Source organism: Anguilla anguilla, chromosome 2, assembly GCF_013347855.1.
Source record: "Anguilla anguilla isolate fAngAng1 chromosome 2, fAngAng1.pri, whole genome shotgun sequence".
Classification (NCBI taxonomy): Eukaryota; Metazoa; Chordata; class Actinopteri; order Anguilliformes; family Anguillidae; genus Anguilla; species Anguilla anguilla.
Window position 1 is genome coordinate 64,043,714 of NC_049202.1, and position 14,628 is coordinate 64,058,341.

The 14,628-nt window shown below is 48.9% G+C and overlaps 1 protein-coding gene across 18 annotated transcripts in view; it reads left to right on the top strand.

Moving 5' to 3' along the window:
- cacna1ab (calcium channel, voltage-dependent, P/Q type, alpha 1A subunit, b) overlaps positions 1–14,628 on the top strand; it is a 154,991-nt gene that overhangs the window by 83,139 nt on the left and 57,224 nt on the right. For 17 of the 18 annotated variants that reach the window (XM_035405737.1, XM_035405745.1, XM_035405751.1 and 14 more), the window contains 10 exons: positions 5,772–5,863; positions 5,984–6,136; positions 6,541–6,728; positions 9,680–9,783; positions 10,660–10,775; positions 11,228–11,275; positions 11,769–11,858; positions 12,533–12,736; positions 13,279–13,391; positions 14,330–14,442. In XM_035405737.1, coding sequence (XP_035261628.1) covers positions 5,772–5,863; positions 5,984–6,136; positions 6,541–6,728; positions 9,680–9,783; positions 10,660–10,775; positions 11,228–11,275; positions 11,769–11,858; positions 12,533–12,736; positions 13,279–13,391; positions 14,330–14,442 — 1,221 coding nt within the window. The remainder of the gene's footprint in view (positions 1–5,771; positions 5,864–5,983; positions 6,137–6,540; positions 6,729–9,679; positions 9,784–10,659; positions 10,776–11,227; positions 11,276–11,768; positions 11,859–12,532; positions 12,737–13,278; positions 13,392–14,329; positions 14,443–14,628) is intronic. The other variant, XM_035405743.1, reaches the window with a different exon arrangement.

Below are 14,628 nucleotides of genomic sequence, written 5' to 3' on the forward strand. Positions count from 1 at the left end.
TTTGGCCGGACCGCAAGAGTGGGGCCAGCCCTACAAACGCGAACGTCTGTGACTGAGTGACTGAGTGAGTGATGAAGTTGCACCATTGGTCGGCCGAGTTATGAAGTTACACCATTGGTCGGCCGGATGAAGTGTGTTAGGTCCAGCCATATACTAGGTTTTGACCTGGTCTTGTTTAACCCTTGTTTTCGGTTTGGGTTGGCCCGCAGGTGTCCTGTCCCTCGGACACACCGGGTCTTAGTGCAGCATCGCACCCCACTGAGTGGTGTCCAGTTCTGACTCAACGAGCCCCAGCTGTGACCAGCAGCCCCATAAGGTAGTGCAGGGACGGATTGGAGGGCTGCAGTCAGCAGGGTCTTCTCAGGTTCAATGAGAAACTCCTCTGGTCAATCAGTCACCTGCTGTTTGACTGACAGCTGTGTGTTCCGTGTGTAGTGTAGTGGTTAGAGAACTGGGCTTGACGGACAGCTGTGTGTCCCGTGTGTAGCGCAGTGGTTAGAGAACTGGGCTTGATGGACAGCTGTGTTTTCCGTGTGTAGCGTAGTGGTTAGAGAACTGGGCTTGACGGACAGCTGTGTGTTCCGTGTGTAGTGTAGTGGTTAGGGAACTGGGCTGGAAACTGGGTGGTTGCCGGTTTGATTCCCAGGCGGGCCAGTGCTGCTGTACCCTTAAAGCGAGAGCTTAAGCTGAACTGCCTCCGTAGATGTGCGTCTGCATAAAGGTACGGTATGTAAAGCAGATTTGCGATGTGTACTGTAAGTCACTTTGGATGAAAGCCGCGGCTAAATGGAATGAATGTAATGTAATGCACTCCTTTGAAGCGATGACTGTGCAGCTCAGCTGGGTGGACAGGATAAAGAAGCAGCTTTTCTGTAATTTTTTTTATTTTTTACACTGCTGCAATGAGATAGGCGTGGACATTTCTAATTGGTTTTGATGAGACTTTTATTCACAAAGTATCAATCATTTACTTTTAACTTACATTTTATCCACTCTAAATTCAGTTGTTATGGAGCACCTTATAAAGGCCATTGCAGAGGAGCGATGTAAATATTGCCTGGATTACGAAAAACAGTTTCATTGACAAGGAGAAAAAAAAAGTCAAGTACGGTTGAATGATCACGTTACCGCAAGACGAGCAAATCTGCCTTGTCTTTTCGCAGATCGGAGAATAAACAAATCCATAGAGGAAATCAAACGTAACGGATACGAGCAGCGGCAATATTATCAAATATTAATGTGAGAAACTGAAAGAGAATCGCCACGGGCCCCCATGTCCAACACTGTCAGACTGGGCCGGGTGTGCTTACCAGGGGGAGCCGGCTCCCGTTTAGCCTGCGTGTCTGTCTTTCTGTCTCCTTCGTGGAGATGAGCCGATAGCCGTTATTCTCCTGTGCCGGTCTGCGAACGGCAGGGCTGTCGCTAGGGCCGGCACTTTACGGAGCAAACGATAACGCCGCGAGAAAATTGGTTCCGTTTACAGGTCTCATACGCCACGCCATTCGTGCACGTTTCAGGATATCCGGGGTATGAAGCAAAATGGATGATTTTTCACATCTTTGTTAAGTGTGCCGGAGGATCGGGGCCCTGTTTCACAAAGCAGGATTACTGAGCTTGCCGGATAACCGCACGCAGTAAAACCCGGAACCCTGCCAAATCCGGAACACGGACTGAAGTAAAGAGAGCTGTTCCGGGTTTTACTCAGCGCAGTTATTCAGCTCAATCTGCAGTCCTGCCCCGTGAAATGCACCCCAGCAGAACGGCATTGTAACGTTACAAGAAACAAGTCTGGTCGCTTGAACCAGGAAGTGAGCGTTTGGCTTAGAGGTTACTGGACAGCGCAGTGCCCCCTCTAGTGCTAGGTACATGTAAGTGCAGGTAGCTGCCTAGAGTCCGGCTGGGTATTAACCTCATTGTGTGTACAGCAGACCCTGCAGACATTGCTAAACTCCTTTAAGTCCGTCACCCTTAAATTTCTCAGTGTTTATGCATGACAATGAGATACTAGGCTCCTCCCCACTGCGACAGGCGTGAGAAGCCCTGGTCCCGGAAAGGTACAAGGTTTGCTCATTTTTGTTGTTACTCAGCACCTACTGTAATTCACCAATTAAAGAAATTGACTACACAGTTAGCTCATCTCAATTTTTCCTAGGTCTGAATTGCTGACTTCTATAGATTTTGCGGTGGACCCTTGTGGATTCTGTTGTTTCAGTTGTGTGTGTGCGAGTGTGTGTGCGTGTGTGTGCGAGTGTGTGTCCGTGTGTGTGTGTATGTATGTGCGTGTGTGTGCATGTGTGTGCGTGTGTGTGTGTATGTATGTGTGTGTGTGTGCGTGTGTGTATGTGCATGCGTGTGTGTGAGAGAGAGAGAGAGAGACACAGTGTGTGTTTGTGTGAGGAGGTTTGTGTGAGTGATGGGGTCTGTTGCTGTGTGGTTTCCGTGACGGATCACGCGTGTGCGTGCAGAGCCAGTGTGATAAAGCACCCGCCTGCGTGTGGACCCAACGCTAGCCGGGGCAACCGGTGACAGATGAGGGCTGAAAACAACCGACGTGGGGGGGGGGAGGAGAACCAAACGGGCCGAGAAATGGGAAGAGATGTTCTAAAAAAGCAGAGGGTGAATGGAAGAGGAGCGAGCGACGGAGGGGAGAAGGGGAGGGTGAAAGAGCGAGAGGTGGACGGCAGAGAGTGAACGTGGCAGAGGGGGCCAGAGTTTCTCCAGCCAAGCGCTCCATCCATCCTCCCCTATCTGCCCTGTTACATTCAGCTTACTCCAGTGGTTCAGAGTCCTCCTCCTCCTCCTCCTCCTCCTCCCCCACCCCACCCGCGACAGCGCCAGCGCCTGGGCAGTTAAATGCCTATTGACTGAATGAGCGGCCTGGCTGTATGTCATAGCTGTTAATGAATGAGCTTTTACTGAAATTAGCATCCTGCATCGCTTTTCTTTTATAACAGGGATGGGAGGGAGTGGCTGAGTGTGCCAGAATTTCACCAGAGTCCATCTCTTAAGTTGCTGGTCATCCTCCCCTTTTTCTCTCTCTCTCTCTCTCTCCTCTTTTTCTCTCTCTCTCTCTCACCCTCATTCGCCTCTTTTTCTCATTTTACCCATTGTTCATCCTTCCTCTTCACCTGCATAACTTCCTCTCTCTCTCTCTCTCTCTGTCTCTCGCTCTCTCTCTCTCTTTCCTGTATACACTCTATCGGCCTCTTCTGGGCTGTCTGTTTGCTTTCATCTCATTACCAGTGTAGCTGACTGGGCCCCTCGACACACACACATGCACTCACACAGAGACAGACATTTTCAGAGTGCCTCTCCCTCCACTGCCCCTGAGTGCATATGTCAGAACTGTGAATGAGAGGGAGAGCGAGGGGGAGAGAGGGAGAGAGGAAGAGAGAGAGGGAGAGAAAGAGGGATGAAGGCCAAAAGCGGACTGAAGATAATTCATTCAGAGCGTAGATGGCTTTCGCCCTCGCTTCTCATTTCCTGTATCCAGGTGTGTGAGTCAGCCGCGGCTGGGACCAGTCATCTGGCCGTCAGCCATCGTAGACGACGTCGCCGGGGACAGCCCGGCTCCCCGCAGCGCTGCGGCGAGTTCCCACACGGGGCGGAGCCGCCCCCGCGGGGAGAGGTAGCGGGAACTCCGTTTCTCTCGCAGGCGAAGCGTGCTCTCTCTGCTCCTGCGCAAGCCGACATTTTAGGCGCGTGTCATACATCATTAATATTTCTGTACCTTCAGTCCACTGCAAACGCGCCCAGTGAAACTACTTCTGTCACACAAAAGCACTTTGTGCTTTTCCTACATGCTAGACCCGTCTGCTCACCCAAACCGAAGGCTGGACAGAGCTATGTGTCTGGCTTTGCTTCATTACTGTAGATTTTTTGTTTGTTTTTTTCTAAGTCTGTGGCCTTTTGTGAATTTGGGCACGGATAATTCTAGACTAGCTGAGTCGCTTGACTGTACAAAACCCAGTAGGTTTTTGCACGCATTCAGATTGTATGGATGTGTGTGTGTCTCTCTTGTGTAGTGTGTGTGTCAGTGTTTATGAATGTGTGTGTATCTTGTGTAGTGTGTGTCTCAGTGTGTATGGATGTGTGTGTGTCTCTTGTGTAGTGTGTGTGGCAGTGTGTATGGATGTGTGTGTCTCTTGTGTAGTGTGTGTGGCAGTGCGTATGGATGTGTGTGTCTCCTGTGTAGTGTGTCAGTGTGTATGGATGTGTGTGTCTCTCTTGTGTAGTGTGTATGTCAGTGTGTTTGAGACGTACAGCCACAGTTCTGACAGGCTCTGAGTGACGGTGAGCCCCAGACAGCAGTTCTATAAATAGGGAGGAATAAATATGGAAGTAAATGAGGCGGTCAGCAGGTCTCAGATCTCTCTCTCTCGCTCTCTCTCTCTCTCTCTCTCTCTCGCTCACTTATCTGTATTTATATGAATGAATAATATGTGAAGCCGAAGGAGGTTAGCTTGTATGTGGGCACCTGCCAGGAAAAAGGTGCAAATCAAACAATGCAAATCCGTGTGTGTGTGTGTGTATGTGTGTGTGTGTGCATGTGTGCATCGGTGTGTGTGTGTATGCATGCATGTGTGCATACGTGTGTGCATATGTGAGTGTGTGTGTATGTGCGCGCGTGCCTGTGTGCATCGATGTGTGCGCATGTGTGTATGCATGTCTGATTTATGAGGTCCCTTTAGTGTGTCAGTGGCACTTTGCACTCCCAGTGCATTCCTTTGTGCGTCGATGTCTGCGATGTGATTGAATTCCAGATGTGCGTGGAATTCTCCTGCCTTGCCAGTCTAATCGGGCAGAATCATAACCTGAGCTGGTCGATTGCTGTACTACTGCAACACTGTGTTCATGGATAATGCACTCTCTTTAGACATGCTTCATCGACTACCAGTTTCATACCGTTCATGCTCTGACTGCTTTAATTATCAACCAACCTGTACAATGTATACTACTGGACCTGCAAAGTGGAATGGGTTTTATTTTTTAGGACTTGTACAAAAAATCTTGCGCTTGGTATTAATCATAAGAAACAATATCAGCCTTCTTCTGTACGGTGAAGATTAGGCGTGTGAAAGTACAGTTCTCAGTTCTGAGTGTACCTTGGTTTTGACTTCACAGTTTGGTACATTATTGTTACAGCAGACTGATGTGAAATATAAGATTGCTTAAATTCTTTATGAACATGTAAACAGTGGCTAACTGGCCATAATTCCATGCTGAATAAAATAAGGCACATTAAGGTCACCAGGGGGAACTTTGAGTTCTGTATTTAATCTCGGCGCAAACAAAAGTTTCACACATGTATTAAAGCAAGACTGCAATTGTAGGTTTTCAGATTATTCTGCACCGAAGGTCTGTGTGTCATTACACCCCTAATGAAGACCCATTAAAAGCTTTTTTTCTCCACACAAACCTTCCAGACAGGAAAAAATTACATATTTATGTAGTACGTCTGTTTTTCTGTTTTTCTTGCTTGCCTCTTGTGGAAAAATGTTACTGTTCTGAATTTCACTGCTGTTCTGAAGATGATTCCGATTATGAGAAGAACGGTCCTAGTGCGTTCCTGTATTTATCCTACATCTGGAACCTCTTGTTCTCTGGACGTTCCGAGGTGTGTTCTCTCTGACTGTGTAAGCCGGAGCTGTCCTGAGGCTGCTCGGAGCTGCTCATCAGTGCCGGCTGGTTCAGATAAACTCCTTTCTGGGTTTATCTGTGTCTTATTGCTCTGTTTTTTCTCTCTCTCTCTGTCTGTTGTTTCTCCACAGTATCTTGTCCACAGTGGGCTCAGAGTTTGACCTGCGAACCCTCCGAGCCGTCAGAGTGTTGAGACCCCTGAAGCTGGTGTCAGGAATTCCCAGTAAGTTGTGGAGGGACAGCCTGGGGGGTGCGGGTTGGGGGGGAGGGGGAGGGGGAGGGACACTGACCAAAAAAAAAAAAAAAGAGAGAAAATCTTGAAATCCTGCCATTTCTCCTCCAGGCCTTCAGGTGGTGCTGAAGTCCATCATGAAGGCCATGATCCCGCTGCTGCAGATCGGCCTGCTGCTCTTCTTCGCCATTCTCATGTTCGCCATCATCGGTCTGGAGTTCTACATGGGCAAGTTCCACACCACCTGCTTCAGCAACACCACTGGTGAGCGCACCTTTAGTTCATCTCTCTCTCCCTTCCTCTCTCTTTCTCCCTCCCTCTTTCTCTCACCCACCCCTACTCTTTCTCCCTCCCTCTCTCTGTCTCTGATGAATGCACTTAAATCACGCTCCAGCACCGTGTATTGTGGAATAATGAAGGATGCAGCTGCAGGTTTGTGGTTCACCCCGAGCGCTTCCTGCACCCTAACCCCTCCCCCTCACCCTGACCTCCCTCAAACCCCCCTCTGTGCCCCACCTTGACCCCCCCCCTCTCTATGCCCCGCCCTAACCTCAACCCCCTGTACCCCCTCCCCTGGCTCTATGTGCCCCCCCCGGCTCTCTGTGCCCTGCCCTGACCCCCCCCCTCCCCGTGTGCCCCGCCCTAACCCCCCCGGCTCTCCCTCGCAGGGGAGATGCAGGACGAGAACCCCTGCGGGAACGAAACGGTGGCGAGGCAGTGCGAGGAGGGCGCCGTGTGCCGGAAGTACTGGATCGGGCCCAACCACGGCATCACGCAGTTCGACAACATCCTGTTCGCCGTGCTCACCGTCTTCCAGTGCATCACCATGGAGGGCTGGACCGAGCTGCTCTACTACGTGAGTGTCGCTCCGCTCCGCCGCTCTGCTCCGCCGCTCTCCCAGCCACGCTTTCGGCTGTGGTGAGCAGCCGAGCACTCCCAATGCTGCCCTTCCATAAAGAGACCGGGTGGATAAAACAGTCCAGACCGAAAGTGTAAAATGAACATGCCCACCGTAAGCTCTGCTTTGTGACTGTAACAATTAAGTACATTAAAAAATATAAAAGAATTCATTACTTTCCTCCCACAGGGTTTTTAAAAAAACATTTTTGTTTGTAATTGCATAGCTGGTCCTGAATGCGTATTCCCCTGCGGCCTTTGTGGCCGTGTGAAGGCTCCCTGGAGCGTGCGCGGCTGCTGGGTGCCCGTCCTGTTGGGGCTGCGTTCCTGTGCGTGGACGGGCCCCACTCTCCGGGATTGAAATGGAATTGAGCCATTTGTTTCCCGTAGCCCTGCAGGGGCGGCAGATAATTTGCAGTGTCATCGCCTCGGAAGAGAAGAGAGAGATAACAGGAGATAGAGGAGGTTTCCGTCTTGGGTCGCTGTTTTTTCCTAAAGCAGGGCTGGCCAGCCCTGGTCCCGTAGAGCCACAGGGTCCGTAGGTTTCTGTTTTCGCCTTAAGTACAACAACCGCTTAGTCCAAAGAAATCAGGTGAGGTGAGTTTACTGTGTAATTGACTGCTTTAATTGATCAATTAAGTGCTGAGTAAAAACAAAAAACCAGCAGACCCTGCAGCTCTTCAGAATCTGGGCTGGCCACCCCTGCTCTGAAGCATGTGACCCACAGGGATTTACTTGCATTACCATAGATATCCTCACAGGGTGCCCATAGTCACTGGATTATCCATTACCATAGATATCCTCACAGGGTGCCCATAGTCACTGGGTTATCCATTACCATAGATATCCTCACAGGGTGCCCATAGTCACTGGATTATCCATTACCATAGATATCCTCACAGAGTGCCCATAGTCACTGGATTATCCATTACCATCGATATCCTCACAGGGTGCCCATAGTCACTGGATTATCCATTACCATAGATATCCTCACAGGGTGCCCATAGTCACTGGATTATCCATTACCATAGATATCCTCACAGAGTGCCCATAGTCACTGGATTATCCATTACCATAGATATCCTCACAGAGTGCCCATAGTCACTGGATTAGTACTCGGGGTTGTGAAACATATCCCTCCCTTTTTTTTCAACATATTATTTATTGCTCTTTCATATTTTGCCTTCTCATCTATCTGCTCTGTTTGACCCTCCTCTCTCTCTTTCTCTCAGTTCAATTCAATTTGCATTATTGCCATGATGCAGTTTAACATACATATTTCCAAGGCATATTGTTTGTGTAACACTTTACAGAAAATAATGATAATACTAATAATCTTATTATGGACTATTTATAAAATAATAATGCTGTCGGTACAAACTCTCAGAACCTGCAAACCATCATCCTTGTCATTTAATGTCATTCCTTTCCTTCTCTTCCCTCTCTCTCTCTCTCTCTCTGTCTCCCTCTGTCTCTCTTGCTCTCTCTCTCTCTTCCCCTCAGCCTGTCTTCCTCTCTCTGAGTCTCAGTTGGTAGCACGCTATATTTAACAACCCCTTTTCAACTGGAGTTATTCTTAAAGCTGTCAGGGAGGAAAGCAATGAAAGTTTAATGGCCGAAAAGGCTTTAGTGTGTTCGGTAAAACAACATGGCTACCAGGCAGACAGGGTGAACATGAGCCAGAGAGAGAGAGAGAGAGAAAAAATAGAGAGAGAGAGGGAGAGAAGGGAAGGCATGACGGCAGATGAGAAAAAGGGGATGGTTCGCAGGTTCTGAGGGAGAATGCCGAAGTAAGGGAAAGAGGTGGTGCAACCTTGTCTGGCTGATTACAGTTAGAATGATATTTTTCCTTTTGTCTTAGAAACAGCTGCAGCGTATAATATCGTGACCTACATAAAGAAATTTTGCAGCATGTCTTCAGCATCTCAAAATATCTACCACCGAAGCATTTAACAATGGAAGAACCAGATGTAGGCGAGACAGAAAATTGTCGTAGTTCACTTGTTCATTCCGGAGAAAAAACATTTTGTTCTAGGTTCAAAAAAAGCCGCTGAGGAGCATTTTACTCGAGAGGAACATTTGTGAAATCGCACCGACGCTTTTAAAAATAGTACAGCCTCCCTTTTTTATCCGCGGAACACGTTTATTTTTAAGTAGTGGCACCTTTTTCTAAACGAAGGCGTCGTTTTTAAAAGAATGAAGTTGTGCGTCAGGTCAGAAACGCTCAGCCATCGCGTGTGTTGTCACGGCCACGCCTTGGATGACCGTACCTCGCTGAGTCCCGCTCCTGCAGGGTAACTGAGGCAAGCCCATTGGCCAGGGAGGGATCCATGGCCCTGACTGAGCTCGTTATGTCTTACTTCATCAAGTGAATCACAGTAACACTTGAAATTATGTTGTTGTTTTTTTTCCCCAGTTTCATTTGTAGGCTCTGTGTAGTAGTGCAGAATGTCCTCTCTACTCAGTGCTGCGTATTATACCGATTGAAAATAAAGGTACAGTGGAAGTACATTTTTGTTCTTGAGGTAACAAATTTGCCGAACGAACCCTTAAATTCAATAATGTTATATTTGGGTACTAATAAGTACCTTTTACAAGCAAAAAAGGTACAAATGAATTATATCAAGTCAAGTCAAACTTTATATAGTACATTTCATGTTCAGGCAACTCAATGTGCTTCAGAGAATAGGGGGGAAAAAGAATCTTGCCAGTTAGGGGTACAGTTGTATGTATCTATAGGGTACCACCCCAATGACAAGTGTTTGTACCCTCTTAGGCACTTTTTCATGCCTGTTTTTTTCGGAGGGGGCATGTTAGTTGGTGCGATTAGTCACTGAATCGCTGTCATGGCTGGCATCGGTGCCACCGGGATCACTGACGGGATGCATGTCTGTCTGTCTGTCTGTCCAGAGCAACGATGCCTCAGGGAGCACCTGGAACTGGATGTACTTCATCCCCCTCATCATCATCGGGTCCTTCTTCATGCTGAACTTGGTGCTGGGTGTGCTGTCTGGGTAAGGCTCTCAGGGGCTCTGTCTGTCTGTCTGTCTGTCTGTCAGTTGGTCTGTCTGTCTGTCTATTTGTAGTACAGTGAGCTCCATGATGGTTGGGACAATAGAGATGCCCCCTTTCTAATTTTTCTGTATTGTGAAATTAAACTATATTTAAGCTGTATAACTATATGACCTGTCTATTCTTCTCTGATATTACCAACTCTCCATAATTAAAAAAAAAAAAATTAATAAAGTATTTAGATGGCTTCAGAATTATATTTAAAACAAAAACTCAAGCATTACTTAATTGGTCACAACAATAGTACACTATGGTGTATTTTTGGAGTAAATGTAATATCTGAAAGTGCCAATAATTTGGGTATTTGACAGTATATTGTAAAGTATTAACATATATTTTCTGATACTGGCCTCTTTTATCAGAATAGCAGTCGTACGCAGTCATCATCCTGGTGGAGTGCTGTTAGCCTCTTCGTCTGGCTCTCTCAGATTGCGCAGTGTGCCTGTTCTCGGTGACTGCTGAACACCCATTGTTAGAGAAATAAGCCACATCCTTTGAAAAAGTTGGTCTGTACAGCTTCGTGAATCATAATAGTGAACTTTGCTAAATCTAGGCTACTGCGGCGCTGTAGTTCCGGAAGCTTCCATTGAGGTGTTATCTGCTCAGTAAGGTGCTTAAGCGTGAGTTTAACCATTGTGCAGCCTCTGAATTCAGTCTGCCTAATGCTATTCAGGAAAGCCATTCTTTTTGGCCCCATGCGATTTGAACATATCTCATGCGTTGACGGAAAAGGAAAAACTTTGTGGCCCTTCATGATACTGACGAGTGTGTGTGTGTGTGTGTGTGTGTGTGTGTGTGTGTGTGTGTGTGCGTTACAGGGAATTTGCCAAAGAGAGGGAGCGCGTGGAGAACAGGAGCGAGTTTCTCAAACTGAGACGGCAGCAGCAGATTGAGCGGGAGCTGAATGGATACCTGGAGTGGATCTGCAAAGCAGGTACGCGGACGAACTGCCTGACTGACTGACTGACACATAATGACTGACGGATCGCTACACTGAGTGACTGACTGACACACTGACTGATCGCTACACTGACTGACTGACTGACTGACTCGTACACATCAACTGATGGCTACACTGACTGACTGACACACACTGACTGATTGCTACACTGACTGACTCGTACACACTAACTGTTCGCTATATTGACTGACTGACTGACTGACACACACTGATTGATCGCTACTTTGTCCTAACCAATAAGCTTATAGTCTAGCCAGACTGATTGAATCTACAGGTATGTACAAACTGAAGCAGTCACACAGGAAATTACAATGCTCTGGCTGTCACAGTGTAGTTGGAACAGGCAGGCATAGCAGAAACATGGACTGCATCAGTGACAATAAGGAAGCAGTTTTTGACTGGGTTTCTTTCAATTTTTTGCTCAGAAGAGGTGATTCTAGCAGAGGACGAGAATGACACTGGAGATTTTGATGGTAAGGGTGCTCTGAACTATGTGTGCGTGTGTGTGAGTGGGCTCATGTGTACGTGTGTGTGTACAGTATGTGTGTGTGCGTGCGCACTTGCATCCATGTGTGTGTGCATGTGCGTGTTTGTGTGTGTATAAAGATTCGGTTGCAATGTAGTTACAGTTCACGGGCAGTGTATAAGTTGGGAGAGAAATGTAAAGAGTACACAGACATACAGCTGTGTGTGTGTCTTCCGGAGGTGGAAAGTCCAGGGGTCAGGAGGTAGAAGTCCTGTCATGGGTCCGTCCACCCATGCACTCAGCCAGCTGATTTCACTGATTGGTTGTGCCTCCTGGCTGAAGAAGTGTGCTAATTAGCAAATCTAGGTGACTGGAACAAAACACTGGGGCGGAATACTTTCTGAACCTGGATTTTCCACCTCTGGCTGTGTGTGTGTGTGTGTGTGTGTGTGTGTGTGTGTGTGTGTGTGTGTGTGTGTGTGTGTGTGTGAATCTCCCAGGGTCCCGGAGAAGGCCGACGATGAAGAAGAGCAAGACGGAGCTGCTGAACCCTGAGGAGGGCGAGGACCACCTGGGGGACATGGGCGTGGGTGAGAGAGCGGGCGCGGCGTAGAGCGGGAGAAACTGTCTCCTTGTCCAATAAATACTGGCGGGAGAGTGAAATCACATGAGCCTTATAGGGGACGGAGCTACGGCAGGCTGCCAATCATTGACTTTAACCAATCAAAAATGAGCTTTCTTCTCTATTGCAAAGGCCAGCAATTGGTTGAAGTTCAAGTGAGCCTCTGATTATACATGGAATTATGCATTTTTTGTCTCATTCGTCCATCGCCTAAAATACAATCTGTACCGTGTCTATGCGTGTGAAGAGGCTTGAGGAGCTTACAATTTGGGGTTAGCTGCTTTATTAGTGTGGTACTTTGAATGAAATGAAATCCAGTACAGTAGGTGACAGCGCATTGTGGTTGAAATGAATAAGGCTAATCCCATTAGCGTCAGCGTGGATTTCAGCAGCGCTCCGACGGCGAAGCCTTCGCGGCCCCGGCTAATTCCACACTCATTTCACACTCCATCACGTCTCTGCCCGAGAGCAACCCCCCCCCCCCCCCCTTTCCTGAACAGAGTCAGGAAGACAGGAAGTATGTCTGTCAGGCGGTATCGCGCCGGGCGGACGATTGCGCTGACGGGCGAGAGGGTGTCCGTCCCGCGCGTTCCTGACGCCCCCGCGTCTCGCTCCCCCCCCCCCCCCCCGCCCCCCCCGCAGGCTCGCCCTTCGCCCGCTCCAGCATCAAGAGCGGCAAGGAGGGCTCCAGCTTCAGCAAGCGCGAGCGGCGGTTCCGCTTCTTCGTCCGCCACATCGTCAAGACGCAGGCCTTCTACTGGACCGTGCTCAGCCTGGTGGGCCTCAACACGCTGTGCGTGGCCATCGTCCACTACAAGCAGCGCGAGCTGCTGTCCGACTTCCTCTGTGAGTACCGCCGCCAACCGCCCCGCCAACCGCCGCGCGGACGGGCCCTGGCCCCGCCCCGCCCCGCCCCGTCTCGCCTGGCACAGAATCTGTGCGGCAAAACAATGGAGTTCTTTGTAGAAAAAGCTGATACCCTCCGAGCTACGCTACAAAAACACCTCAATGCGGGGCTGTGCTAACCTGTGTAAACCAGTCAACTATTGGCTTATCTTTTTCTTCTCTTATAATAATGAATGATCTCACTGGTTCCAGTGATGCTTGGATGCTCACAGGAAGCTCAGTGCTACCTGCGGGGGAAATCCTTCATTTCTTATTTCTCGTTTTTCTCTTGATTCTTGACACGTGCGGGAAGCTTATGCTGTGTGTTCTGTGTCTTTTGTATTGTTTTTTTTTTCTCTCTTTTTTCTGAGATCTCCAGTGTACGTGCGATTGAATGGAAAAAAAATAAAGGCTTGCCACAACTCAAAAACCATTTCTTTTTGTTCTGTCCTCCCCTTCCTTCTTTCCTTCTGTCTTTCCCTCCCTTCCGCGTGCTGTGGCAGTCTACGCGGAGTTCATCTTTCTGGGCCTCTTCATGTCGGAGATGTTGATAAAGATGTACGGCCTGGGGAGCCAGCCCTACTTTCACTCCTCCTTCAACTGCTTCGACTGCGCCGTGAGTGTCCCGCCCTGCCAGTCAGCCACGGCCCCTCCCCCTTCCGTGAGCCCCGGCCAGCGCCCCTCTGCCCCGCCCTTAAACGGGCTCACTGAAGCGGCACTTCTGTCTTGCTCTCGCTGTGTCACTGTCACGCGGGAAACAAGAAACGTGTCGTTTTGGAGTGAAACAGCTTTGACAACAAAAAACTGTGCGTCTGTTTGTGTATGTGTGCGTGTGTGTGTGTGTGTGTGTGTGCACGCGTACGTGTGCGTGTTTGTGTATGTGTCTGTGTGCGTACGTGTGTGCGTGTGTATGTGTGTGCGCGTGCGTGTTTGTGTATGTGTCTGTGTGCGTACGTGTGTGTGTATGTGTGTGTGTTTGTGTGTGCGCGTGCGTGTGTGTGTTTGTGGATGTACGTGTGTGCGTGTGTGTGTGTTTGTGTGTGTGTTTGTGTATGTGTGTTTGTGTGTGCGCGTGCGTGTGTGTGTGTTTGTGGATGTACGTGTGTGCGTGTGTGTGTATGTGTGTGTGTTTGTGTGTGTGTATGTGTGTGTGTTTGTGTGTGCGCGTGCGTGTGTGTTTGTGGATGTACGTGTGTGCGTGTGTGTGTATGTGTGTGTGTTTGTGTATGTGTGTTTGTGTGTGCGCGTGCGTGTGTGTGTGTGTGTGTTTGTGGCTGTACGTGTGTGTGTGTGTGTGTTTGTGGCTGTACGTGTGTGCGTGTGTGTGTTTGTGGATGTACGTGTGTGCGTGTGTGTGTTTGTGGATGTACGTGTGTGCGTGTGTGTGTGGATGTACGTGTGTGTGTGTATGTGTGTGTGTTTGTGTGTGCGCGTGCATGTGTGTGTGTGTGTGTGTGGATGTGCGTGTGTGTGTGTATGTGTGTGTGTGTGTGCGCGTGCGTGTGTGTGTGTTTGTGGATGTACGTGTGTGCGTGTGTGTGTATGTCTCTGCAGGTCATTGTGGGCAGCATATTCGAGGTGATCTGGGCCGTGGTGAAGCCGGGAACCTCCTTTGGCATCAGTGTCTTACGAGCCCTCAGGTTATTGAGGATCTTCAAAGTGACCAAGTGAGTCTAAGTCATGTGATATTTACTGTGCCAAGGCCTGCCCTGCACACTGTGTGTCTGAGCACACCCTGGCCTTGTCTGTGTGTCTGTCCCTAATGCATGCCCTCCGCCCTGCTTTATTCTATCTCAGTCTCTCTGGGGCTGACATCCCCTCTTTCAGACGTGATGCCTGGACACTGCCCAGGT